General features: G+C 42.5%; 1 protein-coding gene across 7 annotated transcripts in view; it reads left to right on the top strand.

Moving 5' to 3' along the window:
* elf1 (E74-like ETS transcription factor 1) overlaps positions 1 to 25,030 on the top strand; it is a 47,881-nt gene extending 22,851 nt beyond the window's left edge. For 6 of the 7 annotated variants that reach the window (XM_058076299.1, XM_058076298.1, XM_058076301.1 and 3 more), the window contains 8 exons: positions 9,366 to 9,629; positions 16,684 to 16,858; positions 18,640 to 18,741; positions 18,906 to 19,067; positions 19,148 to 19,231; positions 21,192 to 21,384; positions 21,735 to 22,055; positions 22,130 to 25,030. In XM_058076299.1, the coding sequence (XP_057932282.1) occupies positions 9,558 to 9,629; positions 16,684 to 16,858; positions 18,640 to 18,741; positions 18,906 to 19,067; positions 19,148 to 19,231; positions 21,192 to 21,384; positions 21,735 to 22,055; positions 22,130 to 22,856 (1,836 nt within the window). In that variant the 5' untranslated portion in view covers positions 9,366 to 9,557 and the 3' untranslated portion in view covers positions 22,857 to 25,030. Of the gene's footprint in view, positions 1 to 8,151; positions 9,280 to 9,365; positions 9,630 to 16,683; positions 16,859 to 18,639; positions 18,742 to 18,905; positions 19,068 to 19,147; positions 19,232 to 21,191; positions 21,385 to 21,734; positions 22,056 to 22,129 lie in introns of those variants that run through there. The other variant, XM_058076304.1, reaches the window with a different exon arrangement.
* Positions 25,031 to 25,882: the final 852 nt, after the last annotated feature.

Consider the following 25,882-nt stretch of genomic DNA (forward strand, 5'->3'; position numbering starts at 1 on the left):
TTTTTTGTTTTTTTTAAAAGAAGCTATCTGCAATTTCCTGTGCTTGTGACACATGGCCTGTTGCTACATTTAGAGAAATACATTGCCCGGAGGATGAGGTATACCTTTTTTGGATGGCTTTCATGTGTTTGCTCCAAATATTGTGGTTTGGGTGCCACACACATCCAATGAATGTCATTCCAAATGAATGGTTTGATGTTTTAAATGCCTTGCTACCTACCTATTTTCTATGACCTTTTTCTGCAGTTTCTGTTTAATTGGTGTAAAAGGGCTGCAAAGCAATGCCGATGTGCCTCTCTACTCACGTTAACGGGGTGTGTGTGATTCTGTGTGTGTGGTGTCTACCGGAGGATGGCGAATTACGGGTTTGAATGATTTTGATGTTTTTGAAAGGAGATATTGCATGGAGAGCGCCTAGCCTTGCCTGTTTTAGAGGTTATGTGACTGTAAATGATACAACGTGAGAGATGCTCGAAAAGGAAGCAGTGAGATGTTTAGAACTTTCCACGCTGAGAGTGAAATGTTGCTGTGAGTGTGGTTTAACAGACAGGAAGTCACAGAAAGCCGCTGCTCAGCGATGCTTTTCCTGCCACTGCCAAATTCACAGGTCAGTTGCTGGGTGCTACTTTTCTTACCGTATATTTGGGGTCATTTTCTTCATTTTTCTTTCTGTGTGCATCCATCAGTGATTCTAAACGTGTTGATGATGCACCAATTATGCTCGAGACTTTTATCATGGAGCACAAACAGCTGCTGTCAAACAGAAGCATGCGTCTTTCGCTCTCTGAGTCTGAGTGGAAAAGTACAAGGTTTGCAGGAGATGAGATTAAATTCCAGCCGTCTTTTCTGGCCCTGGCACAGCGCGACGGCCCGGATGCCCCTCTGACGCAAGGCTCTGATGGTCTGTTGCTGCTCTAGATGCTATTAGGCTGCAATAGATGCTGTTAGCCAGCATCTTTTTTAGCCTGGCTGTCTGCCATATTGTAGCAGCCACTCTCCTCGCTCGCTCGTGATGTGCAGTTGCATGGTGGGATATGTTGTGGTTTGTTTGCAGGACCAACATTTTATTTCACTTGGATATTCTTTACTTAACTTGCAGCACTATAGACTTCTATGTGTTACAGTTAAGTACGTTTTATCCTGGATTACCCAACTTAGTCAGTTGATGGGACATTTTAGAAATAATCAGAATAAATCTGCAGATTTTTTTCTTTTTTTTATAATTAAAATGTAATTAAAATTCCTTCCAGTTTTACTAAAAAAAGGTAATGTTTCCAATTTTTTGGTGAGTCATGTTTTAATGTTAATGACAAAATCCAAGCGTATATTAGGATGGTTTGGCCTTGGTGGAGGTTTGTATTCAGTGTAGTTTTTACTTCTGCCAGGGAGGTGTTTCATTTTTTTCAGTTGGGATTGTATAAAAACGTAACATTTATTTTGATCAAATGTCATAATGTCACCGACAGGGAATCATTCTGAAAAGGGCAGAGGTTTGTGTTCGTTGCCGTCTTGGGGCTGTTAAGCTAAACTTTGTTTTCATGTCATGAAAGCTGAGTCATGCTTTGCCCAGGAGATTGCCAGCATTTTCCTTGGCACTTGGTACGGCTACATAGTTTTGCGACAAATGAACATAAGCTGCCAAAAAGGGAAGCGCTGTCCCTCTTCCCCCCCACAAAAAGTTGAGCGCCATCCTGCTGCCTCCCACACGGGCTATCACAGCGTCCAGCAATGAGCGTCATATCATTGAGTCATTTCCCTGACAGGAACCCGGCGGATCCAGCAAAAAAACAGCGCCTGTGCTGACCATGTTCAACAACACGGTGGTGGAAAGCCCACATTGTGTCTGCCAGCAGGGTTTTTGGGAAATATATTGCTGGTGGAATGTCAGAGTAGCGCATGTCAGTCACAGTTTACACAACGCGAGACACGAGAGAAAATGGTTTGCTTTGTCTCACTAAACCAGACTTTGAACCATCTTTAAACGTCACTTAGATGATTTCCTTGGAAATCAAATGAATATGCCATGTTTACAGTCAGATGGGGAAGTCCTACAAAAAGATCAATGATACTGTAATTGTCACGACGGTGCACAATATTCCTACAATGCCTCCCAAACAGACAATAATGCTGTCATATGAGGGCAGTCTGAACGATATGCAGTGAATAGTCACAGCAGTGCATGATATGACGCCATAACTCTAAAATGGGCAACGATGATGGAATAGTCATGAAAATCACCTGATTTGTATTGAATAGTTACAACAGTGCATGACATGCTGCCATGCCTCAAACACGATGCTAAAATAGTGATGGTAGTCCGTAATATGCTTCACTGCCCAGAAAACTGTCGATGATGCTGGAATAGTCCCAGCAGAGCATAATATGCTGCAAATGGTACCAACAGTGCATAATTAAACAATAATTATGGAATACTCACAACATTGACATGCTGCTATGCTTCCAAAATGTGCAATGATGCCCAATTAGTCCAGACTGTGGATGATGTGCTACCATGCTTCCGACACTAACAATGACGCATCAATAGTCACAAAAGTGCATGATATGTGATGCTTGATGGCACAAATATTCCCACCAGTGCATGATATCCTGCAGTATCAAACAAACAGCACTAGATTAGTCATTGCAGTGCTTGATATGCTGCAATGTCTCTACACGTGGGTACTACAGTCATCATGACAATGCATGATATGCTGTGAAAGTTACAACAGTGCATAATATGTTGATACCGGAATAGTCATGACCGTGCATAACAAAGCCTTCAAGACTATATAAACGACTGTAATGATAGTAGAATAGTCCCAGCAAGGTCCCAAATGGACAATGATACTGGAATAGTCATGACAGTGCATGATATGCTGTGATGCCCCCAAAGCCTGCCAAATCGCCACAACAGTACAACATGCTGTGATGACCCTGGCATAGTCACAACCGTACATCCTTAGGGCCTTTAATTTCCACTTCAATCATGGACAGAATCAAAACAGCGGCAAAAAACTCTACACATTCCTCTATTACACAGCAAAATTGGGAAAAAATACAAGTTTATAGAGCCCTACACACTATGATGATGGCAGTAAATGACCTGCTGGGGTACCTCCATAACAGGCAGTGATGGTGGAACATTCATGACGGTGCCGAATATGCTATGATACAGGAATAGTCAATACAGTGCATGTTATGCTGCGGTGCTTGCCAAACAATTCATGGCAGAGAAACTTGCTGAAGAACTACAAGGGGGAAGATGTATGTATACCAATTGGGAACACTTTAATAATATGAACATGTTGCTAGCTGGGCTATTCCATCGCTACTTGTGTGAGGGGGGAAAAAAAACGACTAGCTGTTATCTTGTATCTCCACCACATCAACAATGGTGCCACCCGAGAAAAAACAAAAGATTTTTAGTAACCTGAGCTGAAAGTGGCTGATAAGTCAAGTTTGCATCCCTCAGTGTTTGCACTCGCCACATGCAGAGTGAGTCATTGCATAGTCGCTCTATTGGCTTAAACTGCCTCCTTTCATGGTCAACAATGAGCTCAGCTGAGGAGAATAAAGCCAAGGGGCGATGGGGGCGCATTAGACCTTCTGGGAACGCTCCCTTCGCCCATGGATCCTGTCTCTAATTGGTTGTTATTTCAACTAGCAGTCGCCATGTGGTAGGGGTGGAGCCCCACAGTCTTTGCTGTGTTCTCTGTGAGATTGACAGAAACCATCGCATCTCCGTGAGAGCTGCAAAATTCAACCTGAAGCAAAAACTCCTGGAATATAATTCAGCGTTGCAATCAAACTGGTTGCCCATATGCCCATGAACCTCCTCGGCCTATTGTTTCAGTCTTTTCAATCACTGCCGTGTTAAATTGAATTTGCTGCAGGCTATCAGTGCTGCGTGCATATCTGGAATGGCAAGTTGACAATGCTAGCAGCTGGCAAGATGGTGGTCTATTTATAGGGCTGCAACTGCTGATAATCTGGACTGAGAAGCTGTCAGTCAACAGCAATTACACACAAGTCAAATATAACGCAATAAATTCATTGTTGGCTGTGATAGAGTATTGCAGGGAACACCTCTCCCTTTTGGACTTGTGATCATGCTAAAAGGTAAAGACAGAAAACCACATATGCATTGAATAGAACATGTTTAACACAACAAAGGTAACATGATGTAAATATTAAATAAAACATATAGTAATTAGAATCTGAAAAACTTAATACAAATATTTAGAAAACAATGCATGATTAAAAACTACACAGTAATGTATGAATAATATAATAAATGGATGCAAAAAAGTTCTGTTTTTATGTAATCCTGCTAACAAACAAACCAAAATGAACTCCACGCTGCTTGCCAACGATGAATGACTTTATTAGATAAGCCGTCTGTTCGCCAGTCTATTGATTAACCAAAAAGACATTTGCCTGTCATTAACTTTTTGTGGCGTAATGTGGAGCATGTGTTCAACTGGATCCAAATTCCAGATGACACACGCATGACAAATGCATCTGGTTCTGTAATCACTCTTCCATAAACGCCTGGGTCCGTCAAAGAGGGCCCCACCCAGGCAGGAGCTGTATATATACTCTTTGGGCCGTAATGCGCTGACTCGCATCCACGCATCAGCCGCGCGGCTCCTCCCCTTCCTTTTCATGACGCAGCAGCAGCTCAGCCTCCTGGTCAGGACAAGGCAGCTGTTGTCATGGATAATATGCAGCCTGCCTGTAACGGCTAATGGCCGCCTCGCTTGTCTGCTGCCAGACAATGCTAATCAATGCTGGGATGTAAAACAAATGAAAGCAGCTGACATAGTATTCATGCCCCTCTAATTAGCCTCTATTAACTGCGCCTCGGCCTCAAGCTTGTTGAAATTTCATCACAAATTCAAAGTAGGATTTTGTCTTCTTTTGCGCTGCTTTCTGATTTCTAAGAATATGTCCGCATATTTTTGCCCATAATGAAGTCAATCCTGATTTTCAGTCAAAAACCAGGTGGACAACTGAACCCCTTCTTTTGCCAACATACCAACTTGATTTCTCTGCATGTTTTCACACATTTTTGGGTAAAAATAGTCATAACCCCTTCAATCCTGAGTTTCCAAAATATGCCCATTCATTATCAGCTGAGGCTGCACGGTGGCCTAGTGGTTAGCATGTTGGGCACATGGTGAGGAGATCTGGAAGATCAGGGTTTGAATCACCGTGTCATCTCTGTGTGGAGTTTGCATGTTCTTCCTGTGCATGTGTGGGTTTTCTCTGAGTTCTCGGGATTCCAAAAATATGCCATTAAAAATATAACAAAGATATAAATGTGAGTGTCTCTCACATCTCTACCGCCTCCTGCCCAAAGTCAGCTGGGATAGGCTCCAGCATGCATGAATAGATGGAATTACCAGCAGTACAAACTTTACCACTTCTTTCTGCAGCAAAGAGCCTCCTTTTGCCAGCGCATACATATTGCTCCTATAGATTTGCTTTTATACCTTTATGCATATTTTGGGTCAACTAAATATGCTTATCATAAGAAATCACTTAATATGCTTGTTAAAGACCAGCTATACGGCAGGACCACCTCTTTAGCCAGCATAGCACCTTGATGTTTTTCATGGATTTATTCACAATTGGAACAAAAATAAACTCAACCCCAATTTTAAAAAAAATCAAACACTTTTGATGTACAATCTGTACAGTGGAACATTTTAGTTTGCCAGCATATGTAAAATTGTAAAAAAACAAAAAAACAAAAAAAAACACCTTAAACTATATTAGGAAAGCAGGAAGTGAACAAATGTAACAGTTAGTGATTGTAAAAGTACCAGATGGAGGGGTAGGATTTAATAAGCTTTGCTTCTTCCTACTCCTTTTGGACATGTGGAACTGTGAACTGATTATGGGATGCACTCAATTGTAATCTGATGCATGTTCAAATGAAATCAAACCATTACCATTACCATTACCATTTTGGATCCAAATCACCAAAGATGAATCATGTTTTAATCCAAAATTCATCAAAGACCATCTGTACAACATAACTTCTATCACCAGCACTTTTAAAACAGATTTGTGCACATTTTGTGTTGACAACCTTTTGCCAGCATAATGAAGTAGTATAGTAGACTAAACTTTCTTCTCAACATTGAGTGTGTTTTAAGGCTGATCATAAGTTCCAATGAGCGGATCATAAAACTTAGTCAAAGCAAAGCTTGAGACATGGTCAACATTTTTTTAATCACTAAAACCTTTCTACTTTCCCCTCCTCCCACCACATTTAACTACTCTGTCTGGATGGCTTACATAGGAGGCCCCCACCCCTGTCTTGTTTTAACTCTACCTTGGACCTGCAACTTTCACAAAGACAGTTCAAAGCAAATATTCTTCACCCTGCAGCAAGGATGTGTGTGTGTGTGCGTGTGTGTGTGTGTGTGCGTGTGTGTGCGCATGCGTGTGTGTGTGCTGACATTGTGACCTCCAGTGCCACCAATCCTGGGAAAGACGAGTGTGTGTGTTTGTGCGTGGGTATATGTGTGTGTTTACCCACCCCCAGGCTCTATTAATTCTTCAACCCGACATGAGCCACTCCTGTTCCCCCTGCACTGAAAACCGCCCATGGATGTCAGCTCTTTGGTACACACACACACTCTTCTCGTGATTCCAGTAGCAGCCTGAGGGTACTACCCAGGGCAGCATCACAAGGGTGATGTCACCTTGGTGATTGTGTGTGGTGGTGGGTGACTTTGTTCAAGCCTCAGCAGATCATGTGATGAAAACATACTCCCGAGCTTCATCATGACATGGGTCTCTCAGGACAGGCACGATTCTGATTGTTTTGTGTCCATCCTCATGTGACAGTCTGGCTGCTGGCCATTTCTTTTGCACTTGTAGCACATTTTGTGTCATAACCAAGTCAGTACTAATTTACTGTACGCCAAGCAAAACAACAACTACTTCTTTTACCAGCATAGTGGTACGATTTTCTCACAGATGTACTTATATTTTGCGTTAGCTTTTATGATATCAGTCTTGATTTAAAAAAATAAAATAGAAATACAGGTAAGTCCATCATGACTTTCTATATAGCTGAACAATTTCTTTTGCCAGCAAAGTGTAATCTTTCACCACAATTTACACACATTATTGCACATTTAGGGTCAACTTTAACAAAATAAACCATCCTTGGACATTACAAAAATGTCCATTTATTTGCTTAGCTTGAACAAAATCAGCCCTGTGTTTTACATCATGAATAACTACAGTAGAACGCTTTCTTTTGCCAGCACTGTGCCCTGGTAATGATACATTTTGGGTTAAAATCACATCCGATATATTTAAAAATACAAAAAAAAAAATCCATAATGGAAAAATACTTTTTTGTAAGTTTAGCAAAGTCAACCCAGATTTGGCCCTCAAGGACTATCCTTACACAGAACGTCTTTAGCCTGCAAATCTCTTCTTTCACTAGTTCATTCATTCATTTTCTACCGCTTATCCTCAGGGTCGCAGGGGTGCTGGAACCTATCCCAGCTGTCTTTGGGCAAGAGGCGGGGTACACCCTGGACTGGTGGCCAGCCAATCACAGGGCACATATAGACAAACAACCATTCACACTCACATTCATACCTATGGACAATTTGGAGTGGCCAATTAACCTAGCATGTTTTTGGAATGTGGGAGGAAACCGGAGTACCCGGAGAAAACCCACGCATGCACGGGGAGAACATGCAAACTCCACACAGAGATGGTCGAGGGTGGAATTGAACTCAGGTCTCCTAGCTGTGTGGCCTCCACGCTAACCACTCGTCCGCCGTGCAGCCTTCTTTCACTCGTATAGTTCCCAAATTTCTTTGTAGGTTCATTCATTCATTTTCTACCGCTTTTCCTCACGAGGTTCGCGGGGGTGCTGGAGCCTATCCCAGCTGTCTTCGGGCGTAAGGCGGGGTACACCCTGGACTGGTGGCCAGCCAATCACAGGGCACATATAGACAAACAACCATTCACACTCACATTCATACCTATGGACAATTTGGAGTGGCCAATTAACCTAGCATGTTTTTGGAATGTGGGAGGAAACCGGAGTACCCGGAGAAAACCCACGCATGCACGGGGAGAACATGCAAACTCCACACAGAGATGGCCGAGGGTGGAATTGAACTCAGGTCTCCTAGCTGTGTGGCCTCCATGCTAACCACTCGTCCGCCGTGCAGCCTTCTTTCACTAGTATAGTTCCCAAATTTCTTTGTAGGTTATCACACATTTTTGATCCACTGAAATAAAATCATAGCAAATGTGCCACTCAAGGATTATGCCTACAGAGAAGCTTGTTTAGCCTGCAGAGCACTTCTTTCACCAGCATAGTGCCCCAACTTCTATGCATATTTTCATACATTTTGCGTTAAACTTCACAAAAGTGGGCCCGATTTTCCCCTCAAGGGCTATCTGTATAGTGAAACCTCCACATTGTGTGCCAGCTTTAAGAAAACCAATCGTGATTTTTAAAATTAAGCCTATCATGACTAACATGGCAAACTATGGCCAGGGGAGGACCACATCCGGCCTGCCAAGCATTTGAATCAGAGTTGCTTCCAAAGTTTTTAACATACAAGCTGGCAAAATGACTTGCGAGTAGTCAGAATCAGTCAATCTGAGACAACCTTTGATGGTTTAAGTAGCTTTTCACATGCAGCGATCCAGACAAGTACCTCACCCATGATGCCAGACAAAGTCAACTAATATGTGACACAAGTAGACCTACCCACTGCACTGTGTGGGAAGTAAAGAAGGAGGGACGTTCACATACTCTTCAAAGGGGACCCATTATACTTCTTCCACTTTTCTGACCTGTAAGTGTTCCTAGAATGTCGTGTTAAAGAATACCAAAGTTTCAGCTCACTTTGACTTCCCAGTGAGCCTTCCTTATGTGGGCGTGCCAGGGTCCAAGCTGTAGGCCTTGGCTGTAGCACCTGGGAGTGGGACCAATCTCAGTGGAGTGGGCGTGCCCGCAGGCGGCCTGTGGTTGGGCTTTGACAAAATCATTCCAGATTTGCCTCTCAAGCGCTGGCCAAGCTGTGAAACAACTTCTTTTGCCAGCATAGTGACAGATTTTTCACACATTTTGGATCAGCTTGAACAAATCAGCCCTGATTTTTAAATGAACCCATCTTGGCTAACTGTATGGCAAAAGACACATTGTAGGTGCGAGTATTTTCAATCATATTAACTTCAGTTACCAGCTGTACACCAAAACTGGCTTCTTCGAACAGCAAAGCAAACGTAATGTTTCACATATTAATGTACACTTTGGCTCCACATTGTCCAGAATTATGACCATATTCTGTGTCCTCCCTCTGCTCCTCCAGGTGGATCCAGAGACCAACCAGGCTGCTTCCAGCAGGATCAGGCTGACCCTTTGAGTCTCGTGAGTGTGTGAGACAGGAAGGCCTATTTGGTGCTGTGAACGCAGCTTCGGGCCTCTGTAGGGGGGCGCTTTTGGAACAGAGAAGGACCCATAAGGCGGCTTCTGGGATACGTGGGCTGCTTACTCCACCGCCATGACCACTGCAGTGCAGCCTAATGAACTGATGTTTGAATTTGCCAGTAACGGGATGGATGAAATCAACCAGGTACTGTACATGTCTTGGTCTCATGTTGCCTTTAAATGTAACTGAAGTTAGCTGAACTGGTTTTAAAATTATGTTTTTCTTTGTTTTTCTCAAGCTTTTTTCTCAACATCACACTTTGAAAAACGCTGGTCTAATCTGTTATTTATACATGGATTAGTAGCCATTTGTCCGCAATTTAATATTATGTTTATCTGTAGATTTGTTGCAGTTGTCTTTAATCTCTTATATGCTTAATGCATGTCACAGTTGTACTATTCTTGACAGGATAATCTATCCTTGGGAAACTTTGTAGACGGGTGGCTCACAGGCCACTTTAGTCATGTTATAATCTGCTTGCATTGGGGCTACATGGGGCAGATGCATTTATGGTGGGAGAAAGAGCTACAGTCAGTGTGGCTGTGACCAGTCCAGGGTGTACACTGCCTCTTGCCGAAAGTCAACTGGGATAGGCTCCAGCCAGACTCCATCACCAGAACAGGCATTTATTGCATGAATTATCTCAGAAAAATAATCATAATCACAGTAATAACATGAGCTACTATTGGGGCCATAACCCAGGACAAGTGGAAACTCAACTGGCTTCCCATCCTCCATACATCTGTCCGCCCATCACTAAGGTCACCTAGGAAGACATTTACTGTGACACACAAGCAATGTCTACTACATCAGGCAGTATAAGTGTAAAGCCATTTAAAGCTGCCCTTACAATTCACTAAGCCAGTAGCCACAGCAGGAAGTATGATTTCCGGAAAAAAGGAACTAAGTCTGTTTTCTAATTTATGTGTAATGTCTTATTTTCTCGGATTATAGCTTCTATATTGGGTATTACAAGTGTAAAGCTGATTATAGGGGTGTTACTTCATGTCTCGAGGGCTCTAATACTGTTGAAAACTGTGTTTAGAAGATTGTAAGCAGGTTTGTTTTCTATGCCATAAATACTAAAATGCTACATTTATTAATACGGAAGTGGACATTTGGTTATCGCAACCTGTGCTAAAGGAGCGGCGGCTGTACGTTTACAGTGCAGAAGCAGACTGTGAGTGTGGACTTTTTCGTAGATTGGAGCAGATGTTCTGCTTGTTGATATTTGAAAGACTTGTCCCGCCGGCTAAACTTGGCCACTGGGAAGCTGTCATCTTTTCAACTTAACAGTCTGACAAACCTGCAGTAAGGTCAGGGTGCATGGGAGGGAAAAACAGGCCAGGTTAGCATGAATATGTTTATATGACACTGTAATACAGTATGCATCTCAGTCAATATTGTTCCCAAATCTGTCTAAATCTGTGTCAGTGGGCATTCTTCATTCATGATTCAATTAAAATACATAATAAATTAGGTATAGTTAAATACAGGGAGGCTCCGATTGATTGTTGACAGATGAACATCGGCCAAATTCCGTAATGCTGCTGAAAGTTGATTAGAAAAAACAGTCGGAGTACGGCGAGAAACAGTACATGTGTGCTGTGTCTCATGGGGTTACCAACACTCACTGACAACAGACACACTTTGTCCCGTATTGCTGCATCTGTAAAGCCTGGTGAATTCTATTTGACTGCTTCACACAGGCTGTGCCAATCCATGGCAGCGTGTTTGATCACTGCCTTATCATATCATCATGTACGTATGGCTGTTTCATTTATCTTGCACCTAACAGCTACGTTTATTTCGCCTAACATCTCATCTTCGGACTCCAAATGTGACTCTTTACGATAGTGACATTTCGTGGCTTGGCTGCCCTACCAAAAGCGCCCCCCCCCCCCCCCCCCCCCACACACACACCTTCTCCGTCCAGTGGAGCAGGCTCTAGTTGTGTGCGTTAATGTGAGCTGGATCCAGAATGACGGGTTGTCACTGGATCCCTGACTAGCATTTGTTTTGGCCTAACCCGACCAACCAGTTTACAAGGCGGCTCGAGAGAGGATGGGATCATTCCCTTCTCAAAGCTCTCACATTGTTCTACTGCTTTGGCTTTGTTCCTTGCTGCACCCACCCTGTTAAAACAAACTTCATCCTACCCCTCCCACGCCCCCACAATAACAACTGCCTACATAATTTCTCTTACATGTATTTATACTGGCTATAATACACTCAACGAGAATATAAATGCAATACTTTTGTTTTTGCTTTTATTTTTCATGAACATTTTCTATGTACACAAAAGGCATCTCAGTCAATATTGTTCCCAAATCTGTCTAAATCTGTGTCAGTGGGCATTCTTCATTCATGATTCATGAGCTATCCACTTCACAGGTGTGGCATATCAAGCACCATTGTTGCATAGGTGGGCCTTAGGTCAGACACAATAAAAGGCCACTGCAAAATGTGCAGTTTCACTGCATTGCCTGAAGTACAGTATACACTGATCAAGAGCATCCCAAGCATGGGATGTCATTGGGTGACATGTCTGGTGAGTGTGGTGGCCATGTGAGTACTGGGATGTTTTCCGCTTCCAGGAATACAGATGTGTTAACATGCTGCAGCATGCTGAGGCCATGCTTGTGGATGAATGACACAACAATGGATCTCAGGATTTCATCACAGTATCTCATGAATTCAAAATGCCATCAGTACAGTAAAATGTACCTGTGTTGTGGATTGAGTCGCCAGTGGGGACAGTGGGGGGGTGGTATGGGCTGGTCCGTATGTTATGGACAACCACAATAGCTGCATGTCATTCATGTTTTCAAGCATGCGAGCGTGTGTGGGATGCTCGGGTTGGTGTATATGGGACTTGAGGCAAATGGTGGCCACACCAGATACTGGCTGGCTTTCAGACACAGTTGATGTATAGATGATGAGTCATGGATGACAAATGCTCAACAACACAGATGATATTTGAGAGTGTAAGTGTGTGTAAGTACGTAGCGAGCCCTACTCTTGTTGTTGGTCAGTCGGAAACTCCTTAAGGTGCCTCATGTCATGACATCACAGAGTCTTTACACTGTCACTCAAAGCCAGTAATTCATTTACTTGTTTAAATAGAATTTACCACCTAACTGAAACTAATTCTTTCTATATGATAGAATCTGCTGCTGCATAATATTATTATTTTAACTTAATTTTGTTTTGCATTATATGATTTGTTTTTATTTTTACAATTCATTCATTCATTCATTCATTTTCTATACCGCTTATCCTCACTGGGATTGTGGGCATGCTGGAGCCTATCCCAGCTGACTTTGTGCAAGAGGCGGGATAATGAATGAATGTCATTCATTTTAACAATTAAAATACATAATAAATTAGGTATAGTTAAATACAGGGAGGCTCCGATTGATTGTTGACAGATGAACATCGGCCAAATTCCGTAATGCTGCTGAAAGTTGATTAGAAAAAACAGTCGGAGTACGGCGAGAAACAGTACATGTGTGCTGTGTCTCATGGGGTTACCAACACTCACTGACAACAGACACACTTTGTCCCGTATTGCTGCATCTGTAAAGCCTGGTGAATTCTATTTGACTGCTTCACACAGGCTGTGCCAATCCATGGCAGCGTGTTTGATCACTGCCTTATCATATCATCATGTACGTATGGCTGTTTCATTTATCTTGCACCTAACAGCTACGTTTATTTCGCCTAACATCTCATCTTCGGACTCCAAATGTGACTCTTTACGATAGTGACATTTTGTTTTAAACAAACAAGCAATGCAGTTAGTTGGGAGCATGTTTTTGTCCCATGGGAAAGCTACAAGTGGATGTTACGTATATGGGGTACAGACTAACTTTTTAAAGCGTCAAACAATTTTGCTTCCTGTAGTCATTACGCTAATGATGTCTTATCCTCGAAACACTATTTGTGTGTGGTTGTTTAGTGAACGTACTAAGCACACAGTATGTCCAGCCTTATGATGGTGATACTATATCAACTGATGTTGAAGAGAAGAATATTTGCTACATGTCTGTAGCTTTTTAACTGTAACTTTATACCTTTTTATATCATGACAAATGACCACAAAATAGCATAAAGGCGACGCCCACCAAACACCAATAGCTGACAGCCTGAATGGTGATAAAAGTTGGACACCGCCTCTCGGCCAAAGTCAACTGGGATAGGCTCCAGCATACCCCTGTTACCCTCATGAGGACAAGCGATATTTTTAAGTATTTGTGCTCCAAGTATGTTTAAATGAAAACAAAAAATTACATTACAACTAAATTAATAAGAAAAATAGTTCATATTACCAATAATTACAGTAAATACAAATACCATAATGAATTATTTTACTGTAAATAGTAAATATGTATGAACTGTATGTGATTTTAATAATGAATTGAACTATATGTTGATTCTTCCTGTCACGCTGAAAGTGGTTTCCAATACTGTATGTTACCCTTCCCCTGTTGCCAAATAAGGGAACTAACATATTAGAAACAGCTTTCAGTATGACTCAGTGCAATGGTCATCACAGTCAGTCAACTGACTAACTGACTGTTATTAAAAAAAAACAGCTTTTTGTTTTCCCAAAGGCATAATTGTGAACAGCACTATTGTGCTGTGATCATCACTACAGTGGAGTGTGCAGGTGGTTCTCATGTAAAATAGTCCAAAAAGCAGAAGGTTATTTTTTTTGTTCTTTTTGAAAAAGGGGAAAAGCAAACGAGGAAACATTAGAAGCAACAAAGAGGAAATAGCCGTTAAAAGTCAAGTAGGAGTCACTGCAACATCCCTCTCTGTCTGTCTGTCTCATCAACACTTTGACAAGAGAACACAAGCTCGGAGGAAGACATCAACATCAAAACATCTGCAGAGACAACAAGCTGTGTCAGCACGCTGTGGGACATTTGACTGTTAGGGGAGTGGAGCCAACCAATAGCCAAAATGTCTTCACACACACACTTAACTCTCTCAAGGACGTCAAGCATCAGCGAGCTCAGACAGGCACGCTTGTCCTCCATCTTGATAATGTGTCTCGTCTTAATGGGAAACATTCCACTAATCTCTTCATATATTGTTTGTAGCCAAAGCAAACGTTGTCCGAGGTGGCACGATGTTGTTGGTACATCCTCATCCATGGAAGACTCTCTGTCTCTCAACAACAGACAATTTACAATGGCTACAAACAACAAAGAGCTCTATCAGCTCTCTGGTTAAAGTGTAGCCCAAATGTGCAGGGCTCCATTTTACCCCCCCCCAGCCGCCTGAACACCTGGTATGCCCCCCAAGGTCCACACCAAGAATGGACACTTGTCCAAAGACACAGATAAGCCTTTATTCCCGTTCCTCCTGCTACTTTTAATGAACTGTGCCTGAACACACACACAAACAGATGCAACACTGTATTTGTTTTTTGTTTTTTTTTAGCCTTTTGTGTGACTTCAGGATTGTGCAACATTCTTTCCTTTGTAGATGACGCTTGTTTGGGGTATGTGTTTAAAAAAAGAGAAGAAACACCCAGCATTGTTTCATTTAACTGCTTAATAGTCATGACTCCCTGAGGCAATTTTTAAATTGTTTTTCCAAACTGAGGAGCAACAACCCGGTTGATTTGTAATGTATTGTGCTGCTATCTAGTGGTGAGAAGACGGCACTGCATCTAAAACTAACAAATTACAAAAACATGCAAACACTGCAGGAAAAACGAAAACAATAAAATTAAATCCAGTGGAAGTATATATTTTATACATTCAAATGAATGTTTTTTAAATGTTATTTATTTACTTATACAGCAATATACAAGTGATTAATTCTAAATTCCTTTTGTGGTGCCCCCTAGGGGTGGCTTGTAATAAATGCTAGCATACATAAAATACAGAATTCTGGACACAATACAAAGTTGTCAACAACCAGTCAAAGACTGCTGGACAGTTTGTTCCCAAGTCCTGCCTGCGTCCCTGTAAAGACGTTTTGCTTTATGGTGTCCATGTTTTTAACTATCCATCCATTTTCTGTGCTGCCTATCCTCAAGAGGGTTGTTGGGGGTATGCTGGAGCCTATCCTAGCTGACTTAGGGCGAGAGGCGGTGTACTGGTGGCCAGCCAATCACAGGGCACATACAGACAACCAACCATTCGCACTCACATTCATACCTATTGACAATTAACCTAGCATGTTTTTGGAATGGGGGAGGAAACCGGAGTACCCGGAGAAAACCCACGCATGCACGGGGAGAACATGGTCTTCCAGATCTTCTGACTGTGTGGCCAACATGCTAACCACTTGTCCACCATGTGGCCCTGTTTTAACCCTAAAGTTATAGTGGGTTATATGTAGAACTGTGTGAGAAATTTCAAGTCAGTCCCACCCACGGGGCTTCATAGCAGCACAATCATGTGGTGTTTTTTTTTTTTAATAATAGCACAAACAACACAGCAGGGGTGAATGCTATGCCAAATGTTCACCCTTCTGTGTATAACGCTTCAGGAGTGGAAGAGTTACCTCAGACAAAACACACCACAGCCCTCACTATCCTCTGCTACGGAAATTAGGTCACCGCAGAATGAGACACACCTCTGGGTATGATGCAGTGCAATCTACAAGCACACTAATAATAAACACATTGTTACATAAACACCAACAAATAGCATTATTATCTCAGTCAAGGTGGAATGTATGATTTATTCGCTGCTGTAAGTACTGTACATATATATGCATATAGATATATATGCATATAGATATATAACATGTTTTTGATGGCATGTATTGATATAAGCAGCATCTGTTAAAAAGGAGGTTTAAATAAAGTGAAAGGCTCCCTCCAGAACTCCCAGAGCACATTTAGTGTGAAATTGACAATAACAGCATCCACATTGGCTGGTTTTATTAACACTTCTGAGCCAAGTCGGCCGCCTCCTTCCTGTCTTTTTTGGGGAAGGGGGGCTCCCTGCAGACTACTCCAGTGTCTGCAGAAATGAGCTCCTCTCCGTGCTACGTGTCCTCACTTAGCTTAAATTGCACAGAGCCCGCTAGGGTTTATAAGGCTGTAAAAAATACCCAGGTTGTGTTATTAATCTGCAGGGCTTTTTCTCCCTAATATTTTACAACTATTGAGCCGATCCACTGCCTCCCACTCAGTGTGTGTGTGTGTGTGTGTGTGTCTGTGCGTGCTCAGCTGGATGACCCGTCAGTGTTCCCCGCAGTCATCGTGGAGCCGGTGCCCACCACAGATCTGCTGCAGGTGTACTCGGGCCTGGAGTCAGACGCGGTCACCAACGGCATCATGATGGACAACACGCTCCAAGTGGTGGAGGCGCCCTCCATCTTGGTGGGAGGGGTGGACATCTCAGGTTGGAAATTGATTGCTCTTTGCCTAAAATCTACAGTCACCGGACACTTCATTGTCTACACCTGCACAATCTACTACAAGGTTTTACCCCCAAGGACATAAACTTACTAAGATACACTACAGGCCAAACTTTTGGAACGAGTGGCTACTTTGCGGAATCCAAGACGTATTTTGAGTTCTTTCACACTTTTATGCGTGTTCATGTTCATCTTTCTTCCACTTTGACACAAATATTTACATACGTAAATATATCTTTGGTATTGAATGAGTTAAGGGAGAAAAAAATCCTAACCTTCATGCAACCTGAGCAGCAACAAGTGGAATCAAGCGTTTGGGATAACTTGCACTGAGTCTCTTACAGCGCTGTAGAGGAATTTTGGCCCACTCATCTTTGCAGTGTTGTTGTCATCCAACCACATTGGAAGATTTTCCAGCAGAGCCGCCCTTTTAAGGCCATGCCACAGCATCTCAATAAGACTCAGGTCAGGACTTTGACTAGGTTACACTAAAGTCTTAATTTTGATTTTTTTTTCAGCCATTCAGTGGTGGACATGCTGGTGTGTGTTGCATTATTGTCCTGCCGCAGAACCCAAGTTGGTTTCAGCTTAAAGTCACAAACATTCTCCTCTAGGATTTTTGGTAGACAGCAGAATTCATGGTTCCATTTATCACAGCAAGTCTTCCAGGTCCTGTAGCAACAAAACATCATCACACTACCACCACCATATTTTACTGCTGGTTTGGTATTCTTTTTATCTCATCAGATCACAGAGTATTTCCCCAAATCTCCCGGTGATCATCGAGATGTTTTCCGGCAAAATTGAGATAAGGCTTAATGTTGTTTTTATTCAGCAGTGGTTTTGGTCTTGGAACTCTGCCATGGCGGCTGTTTATGCCCAGTGTCTTTCTAATGATGGAGTCATGAACACTGACCTTAACTGAGACAAGTGAGGCCTGCAGTTCTTTGGATGTCGTTGTGGAGTATTTTGTGACTGCTTGGATGAGTTGTCTCTGCTCTTGTGGGGTGATTCTGGTTGGCTGGCAATCCCATGGGAAGGTTCACCATGTTCAGGTTCATGCAGGTTTGGAATTGTTTTCTTCCTTAATTGCATAAAGTATATATTTCATGAGGTGAAACATGTGTGACAAACATGCAAAAAAGATATCAGGAAGGGGGCAAACACGTTTTCACAGTACTAGATGTATGTACTTGCTGTTAATTGGCTTGTGGCATACAAATTTAAAGATTTATTTCAGCAAAGGGAAATTGAAATTGAACTCAATTACAGTAAATCTGTCGGTGATACATTTGCACCTTTATTTCAGTTACATATGTCTCTAATGATATATTTTTTTAATACAAAAAAATCTCTGGTGTTCCCGAGTACCACTAGATGGAGCCCGCTTACCACCAGAAGTACTTGTACCACATTTTGTCTTACAGTAACTATGACAATGACAGCCCCAATAATAAAAACTGAATACAAACCAGGCACCAAATTGGAGCCCGATCCTAATTTAGGGATTTCTTTTAAAAAAACGTTCTTTTACAAAAGGTAATAAACCTCATTTGTGTATCTGACACTATGATATTATACTGCTCCATACAATACAATGTTTGATGCAGTTCATGTATTGGCTGCCATTACAAAAAACCAATATGACATTGTGCAGGTGTACCTAATGTGGTGATCCTGTGAATGTGTGACATTATCCATGCAGCTGCGCCACATGAAGTATGGACATGCAATGGACTAATATGTTGTGTCGTCTTGGGTTTAGAGACCGTTTCAGGCGCAGAAGACAGCATGGAGACAAACGAGGCGGCAGCAGCTCTCCTCAACATGGAGTCCCCAAACAACATACTGGACGAGAAGCGCATGCGTAAGACGACTTTCTATGGACATATACTGAATATAGAAGGTCCCGCATGATTGATTGATTCCTCTCTGTACCCCTCCGATGTAAAAAAAAAAAACCTCACCCAAGTCTGAAATGAGTCCATATACAGTATTTTAATTTTACGGCGCTTTTCGACATTGCTTTAGTTCACACCTACGGCACTCTGTTGGAGTCGGACCTGAATTACGCCCCGCTGAGGCCTGACCACATGGAGAACAGTGCCCTTGACATGTCACTGGACGAGGACACGTCATCCATGGACGAGATTCCCCCAAAGTGTGCCTTGAAGCCGCAGAAGAAAACCAAAGGTGAGCATGCTGTACAACACAACGTGTGTGTGTGTGTGTGTGTGTTTATGGTGATTTTCTAACGCATGACCTCTCCTCAGTGAGGAAGCCCCGGGTGGTGCGCTCCTGCTCCCCCATCTCCACCCCTAACCTGCCACTCAGGAAGAAGAGCAAAGAGGGCAAAGGTAAGCCTCCATAACAAGTGACTATCCAATCAAAATCAAGGTCCCTATCCCTCTTGTGTGATGATCTGTGTCACCATGTGGAGGTGGGGGATAGTGGGCTAGGGGGGTTAGTCTGAATGATGGCCTGCAGGGAGAAGATTGCAAGCTTGCGGGCACATTGATGCTCCACTGATGAACCCTCATTGCACCACACAGGGTGACACCGCCAGCGCTGGCGGGGTGGTTTTAGTCTCACACATATACATCAGCCTGTCATGGCGGCTGGGATTGAAGACACTACTGGGGAGAGCGTTACTGTTTTTAACCACCTCTGGTTAAAGCCTGCCACAAACTAAGAGTAATGGACACACAATGCAAGGTCGAACACAGCCATTCCAGGATGCTACTGATTTGTTGAGATTCACATAGAAAATTAGAGAAATCTGAGAAGTCTGTCCCAGTGTCCCAGTCTCTTTTATTTTATTCAGGCAACATCTGAAGTGACAATTTAACAATATTAGCTATTATTAGCTATTATTAAGTAGAAATAAGTAATAAAATAAGTTAAATAAGTTAGCCACTGTTCACTGAGTTTAGTTGTAAAAATACAAGTACAAAAAAATCAATAACATTAATGACGAGTAAAGAAATTGTGAAATTAAGTGATTTGTTTTGCAGATTTGCCCAACTCAAACACCCTAGTGACACAAGTGTAAAATACACAAAATAGACAATAAAAAAGGACAAATAATGAAACCGTGAAATTACATTGTTAATGTCACAGGATGCGCCTCGTGCAAATATTTTCACACTTCTGTCACGCAAAAGTGTAAAAAGAAGTCATTAGTATTAACATTTAAAAATGATAAAACTATAAATTATGCCATTTTAACTGGATGAAGCAATTACAGTAGACATGTAAATGCAGAAGAGCTGAAGCAAAACTGAAATAAATATATGAAAGTTGACAAGTAGAATGAACGTAGGAGACGTTTTGAGCTGAAGCTGGACTGAAGTGCTGTGGAAATATGCTGAAATATAGACTAAATGTAAGAATAGTTTGGATGCTGCACTGACATACTGTTAAAATGTGAACCATGTATAAAAGGTCTTTATGAGAACAAAAACGTGCTAAATATTTAGTCAGAGCTTTTTAGCAGAACTAATAACCTGGGAGACCCCCTTGCCCAAGACCAGGGCTTCTGGGCAGAAAGAAAACATGGAGAAGGCAGGGGCACAGAAACAAGGGAGTGTGGAATGTGATAATCTCTAAAAGTTATAAAGGTGACCTTTCACCAGTCATGGCTACCATTTGTTTTTAACAGAATTGAAACGTTGTTAGAAACGTTGGAAAGTAAGAAGGAAAGTAAGAATGCAGACTGAATGATGAAATGTATAAAGCGATGGGGCGTGGCTCTCCGGCTCAATCAATCACAATTTACTCTCTGCTCAGTTCTATTAGTCTACAGGTGACGATGATGAGAGGATATTGACGACATCATTTAATAAAACATGATTCATGTCTACACAGGAATTGAACCAGGAACTCCTGGGTTGGGAATGAAGCCCGCTACCCCCTGAGCAATGTCACCTCTCTAGAATCAACAGAATGATTCAGTAATGGAAAATGTTTTTAACCAAATAAATTGCCCATTCATTTTCAATGGGAATATTTGCACCGGAAATGGGAACTTGCACTAAATGTGGCAATATTTTGATAATAGCATGTGCAAAGCTAATCCTGAAATGCTCGTGCCATATGCTGACGTCCCGCAACAGTGTTTTAAACTCCAGTTGTTTGTGTAACCTATACCTTAGTAAAACTATGAATCGTAAAACCCCAAGAGCGGTAGACTGTAATTCCAAAAGTATTGAAACCTTTGAGGTAAACCCCTAAAATATCGACTGAATAATAAATATCTTAGCTGTGTTTCGATATGAAAAAGAGAAGCCCAATGTCATTTCCCATCCTCATTTGCAGGCAACACCATCTACCTGTGGGAATTCCTCCTGGCTCTACTGCAGGACAAGAACACCTGTCCTAAATACATCAAGTGGACACAGCGGGAGAAAGGCATCTTCAAGCTGGTCGACTCCAAAGCCGTCTCCAAGCTTTGGGGCAAACATAAGAACAAGCCTGACATGAACTACGAGACCATGGGAAGGGCGCTCAGGTAAGGAAAAAAAAAGATCATTTCACGTTTTTTTGCTAGTTCAAGATCCTGTATTTGACAGGAGCACTCTGCTATTTTTGGGACCTCCAGAAAAAATGCTAGTCTAAGATCCCCTTTTGTTTTAAGCAGACAGCAAAAAAAAGCTAGTCAAAGATCTTCTCTATGGCAGGAGTGCTGTGCCGTTTTAAGGACCTTCCACAAAAATGCCAGTTAAAGAGCCTCTGTTTTTTTTTAATCTCCAAAGATTCTCCATATGACAGGAGTGCTCTGGTGTTTTTAACCAATTTGGATTTGGCTCCCTGGCCACCACTTGCATATCAGTGAACCACACAGTCTGCTTTGTACTGTAGGTACTACTACCAGAGGGGCATCCTGGCTAAAGTGGAGGGTCAGCGTCTGGTTTACCAGTTCAAGGAGATGCCGGCCGACCTGGTGGTGATCGAGGACGACGACGCAGATGGTCACGAGTACGGCAACCAAAGGTCTACCAACGGCAGGGCGATCTCTCGCGGGAGCTCCAAAGGAAGAGCCCACGGTCACCACCAGGTGTCAGTGAAGCAGATGAAGAAGGAGGCCAGTGATGACCAGGACGTGGAGGCTGGACAGACAGCTCAGCAGCTCCTTCAGATCCTGCAGGCCAACCAGGAGGCGAATGTAGCTCAGGCTATGAGGTAAATGTCTTACTGTCTTCATCGGAGTCCACATTGTCATTATGTACCATGTAACTTAAGTCTAGTCTTTCTAGGGCCATCAGTGCTTCCACTTCACTCCCGATGGTTTTGACCTCCCCCACGTCTCTTCAAACCATGCCCCTCACCACTGTCCTCCCCAACGGCGACTCCACCCACTCCTCCCCGCCTCGAGTCCTCCTCCACTCCATGCCCCCCAACAACGATGTTCTCACTCTGCAGACGACCAACACCCTTCAGGAGGGCCTCCCACATCAGCTGCTGGTTGCCAGCCACAGCCCGTCCACCGTCTCCACATTTGCCGCTACTTGCGCGTCCACTGCGTCAGGACTGCCCCGCCTGGTCACCATCAACACCACATGCGGGCAGACCATGGTGGCGCAGCAGCCCGGCACCGTCATCGCCACCGTGCTCAAATCTGGCGAATTTTGCAGCCTGCAGGTAAAGGAGGAGCTGCTGGACTCCAGCTACTTCCAGTCCATGGTGAATGGCGATCCGTGCCTGGCTAACACTTTGGCCAAGGAGGAGATGGATGAAGCGGAGCTGCAGTACCGAACTGTCATCATCGATAGCAGCCACAACCAGGAGGGCCAAGAAGTTGGGAGTGAAGCTACCTTCAATGGACATGCTTCCCAGAGCAGCAGCCCTTGTGAGGGCCTCACCCCGGTGGAGGAGCTGGAGGTACGCGGGGAGATGTCCCTGCAGTCCGAGCAGGCCCTCAAAGGCCTGCAGGAGCTGCCTGCAAACTTTATCCAGATAAAGACAGAGCCTGCTGAGGCCTGACATTGTTTTTCTTCACAAGCTGAACCAAAAAAAACATGGACCTCCTTTGGACTTGATGGTGGCCGTTTTTGTTTTTGATCCAAGATCCGTTGACACGTTGCTCCTCAAGGTTGCGCCGGTCAGCCTCAGGATTGAATAGTTTACTCACATATTTTTTATGATCATGTGCCTAAAGAAATATATCAAGGGAGTGTCTCTTTTTTTTTTTTTTTACAATGTCGCATTTCAGACAAAGACAAAAAAAGGCTCCCCTGAGGAGAACAGCCATGGATGAAGCAGGGATGCCTGTCTACCAAATGTGCCAGTTTCTTTCTTTTTTTAATTAAAATCTCAGAGGACATAAACGGTGAATGGTTTTAAAAAAAAAAAAGAGAGAGAGCGAAAAACACCACAAACCAAAAAAAGAGGGGACTGAAATGGTGCAAGGAAATGACTTTTGTGTGAGTGAATGCTGCATCACGTGGCGAGCACCCTGACGAATGGCTAGTTGGCCTTCATTTCCTAATACGCAAAAGAAAAGCTATGCATGTCCTCTCTAGCATAGGGCATTTTTTTGTTGAACCAGGACAGTCCAGTATCCACAACTCATGGAGTAGAATGCAGGCTGCACAAACAGAAAGAATTATAGATATAAAAATATATATCTCTTGCCTCTGCTGCATTACACTGTTGATATGAAACGGAATATACGCAGATCTCTGTACATACAAATTATAGAACATTGAGATTAAATTTTAAGGCCACTGCAAATTTATTTATTTTGTGAATTTCTAAATTCTGTATAAAAAAGGCACATTTGTACTATTTACATGAGGGAAATACAAAGCATACAGCATCTATTATGACCAGGAGCTTTATTTTTTCTCGAGGTAGCCTTATGGTTTAAATGCATCTTTGCTTCAGTTTTTAGGTGCTAAAGTGCTCATTCCAGAATTTTATCCTGACATGTACTTGTTCTGCTGTCTGAATTTTCTTTTTAGTGAGCATTCTGTTGCTTATTGAAAATACAGCAAAGTCAAATTACTTTGAATTGGCTCACTGACTCTGCTAAATTGATTCACCAACTAGCCTTAGCCAACTCGGATAACTCATTTGAACTGTGCACTGACTTGAGTCAGTGGATTTACCGTAAACGCAGCTCAGCCGATTCACTGCAAACAGCACTGACTCTGATAAATCAGAATCTGAATTAAATCACCGCCTCGTGTCAGCAGACTCAGCGGAAACACTGTGGACGCAGATGAGCCATTTGAATTGGTTTACTTATTTGATTCAGCGGACTTAAACACTGCAGGGTGAGATGATTCAACTGAATTGGTTCACTAATTCGGGTGATTCCACTAGATTGACTCACTGATTCGAGTCAGTGGACGACCCGGAAACACCGCAGACTGAAATCATTCATTTGAATTGTTAACTGATTTGAGTTGACCGACTCACCGAAAAGACTTGCGTGGTTGGGCTGAATTGATTTTCTGACTCAAGTTAGGGGACTCATTTGACTTTCTTTCTCCACATGTAGCCTTACATACTTACATACATACATACAAAATGCAGATTTTCTTGAATGTTTACGTGCAAAGTGCTCATTCCATTATTTTCTCCTGGTTTTATTCCTTTTAGCAAGCATACTGATGCTTTGTTACTTCACCGTGTAAGAGTCCTTCAAGAATCATTATCAAAAGCATCAGTATGCATGTCAAATTTAGTTGTTTTTGGAACAGAAATGCTGTTTATTCAGTGCAAAGTGCCCTCTTCGCACCTGCTCTTGGATCAGTCGTGTAGGATTCTGTGCCTTGTTTATTTGCTGAGGTCAAACATCTGATTGGAACCCCACGGCGGGGAAGACGCAGCCTCATTGATCCATTGGGGTGGTATGGCGGCTAAATTGGGTGAATTTGGCCCTCAGGTGGACGCTGTGAGGACATGCAGACACGCTGATCCGCACAGCAGGTGTTCCAAGACAGCTCGTCAAGTCTTGAATGTATACTTACTGTTCATATACAAGCTTATGCAAGACTACGACAATCAATAACAATTACACTGGAGACTTTTATGTTTGTCTTTGCTGCTTTTATATTTCTATGTTTGTTTTTGCTCTGTATATATGTACATCCCTGTATGTAGACCGCCCTTGCCTTAAAGCACTGTCGTTTGTGACTGCTGATTGTCAATGGCCTCCTTCATGCTGAATATATATAGAATAGATTTGGAACACTTCCTGGATGTCTTTTCTTGTGTCACGGCAGTCACGCAAAGTGGCAATGGTGAGGTATTGTGGCAGGAACATCAGGCACACAACATTGTGAGTGAAACAGTAGCCACGTATACATACATGGATCCAAATATTCCAATTGCATTCGGTTTATTTGCTCAAATGGAAAGAATTTAACCTTTGTATACACCTCATTCCGAAAGAAAAGTGCCAATCCGAATGAACATATAATCGGATTCACAGGGGTGGAATATTCCTTTCCCCAATCCGATTGAGGTATCTTGTTGGCATGCAGCTTTCGGTGTGCATTACCGCCATCTGTGGAACAGAATCTAAACACTTCTACCCTCCATACCCTCCAGTTTTTCTTTAAAAAGAATATATATATATATACAGCGGGGAAAATAAGTATTGAACACGTCAACATTTCTCTCAAAAAACATATTTCTAATCAAGCTATTGACATGAAATTTTCACCAGATGTCGGCATCAACCCAAGTAATGCACACATACAAAGAAATCCAAATATGTATGTTCATAAATTAAGCTATGTGTAATAAAGTGAAATGGCACAGGGAATAAGTATTGAACACATGAAGAAAAGGAGGGGTAAAAAGGTCTGGAAAGCCAAGAAAGCAGCTGGAGTTTGTCAGTATTTAGAAGGTTAACCTGTCCCCTATTGGTGCAAAGTAATATCAGCTGGTTTAGTCCTGATTAATGCCTTTTAAAAAGGTTTCTCACCAGCGAGGTGTTAGACAAGAAGCATTGCATGATGGGTAAAAGCAAAGAGCTGTCCAAAGACCTACGCAGC

The sequence above is a fragment of the Doryrhamphus excisus genome, chromosome 6 (assembly GCF_030265055.1).
Source record: "Doryrhamphus excisus isolate RoL2022-K1 chromosome 6, RoL_Dexc_1.0, whole genome shotgun sequence".
NCBI classification, from domain to species: Eukaryota; Metazoa; Chordata; class Actinopteri; order Syngnathiformes; family Syngnathidae; genus Doryrhamphus; species Doryrhamphus excisus.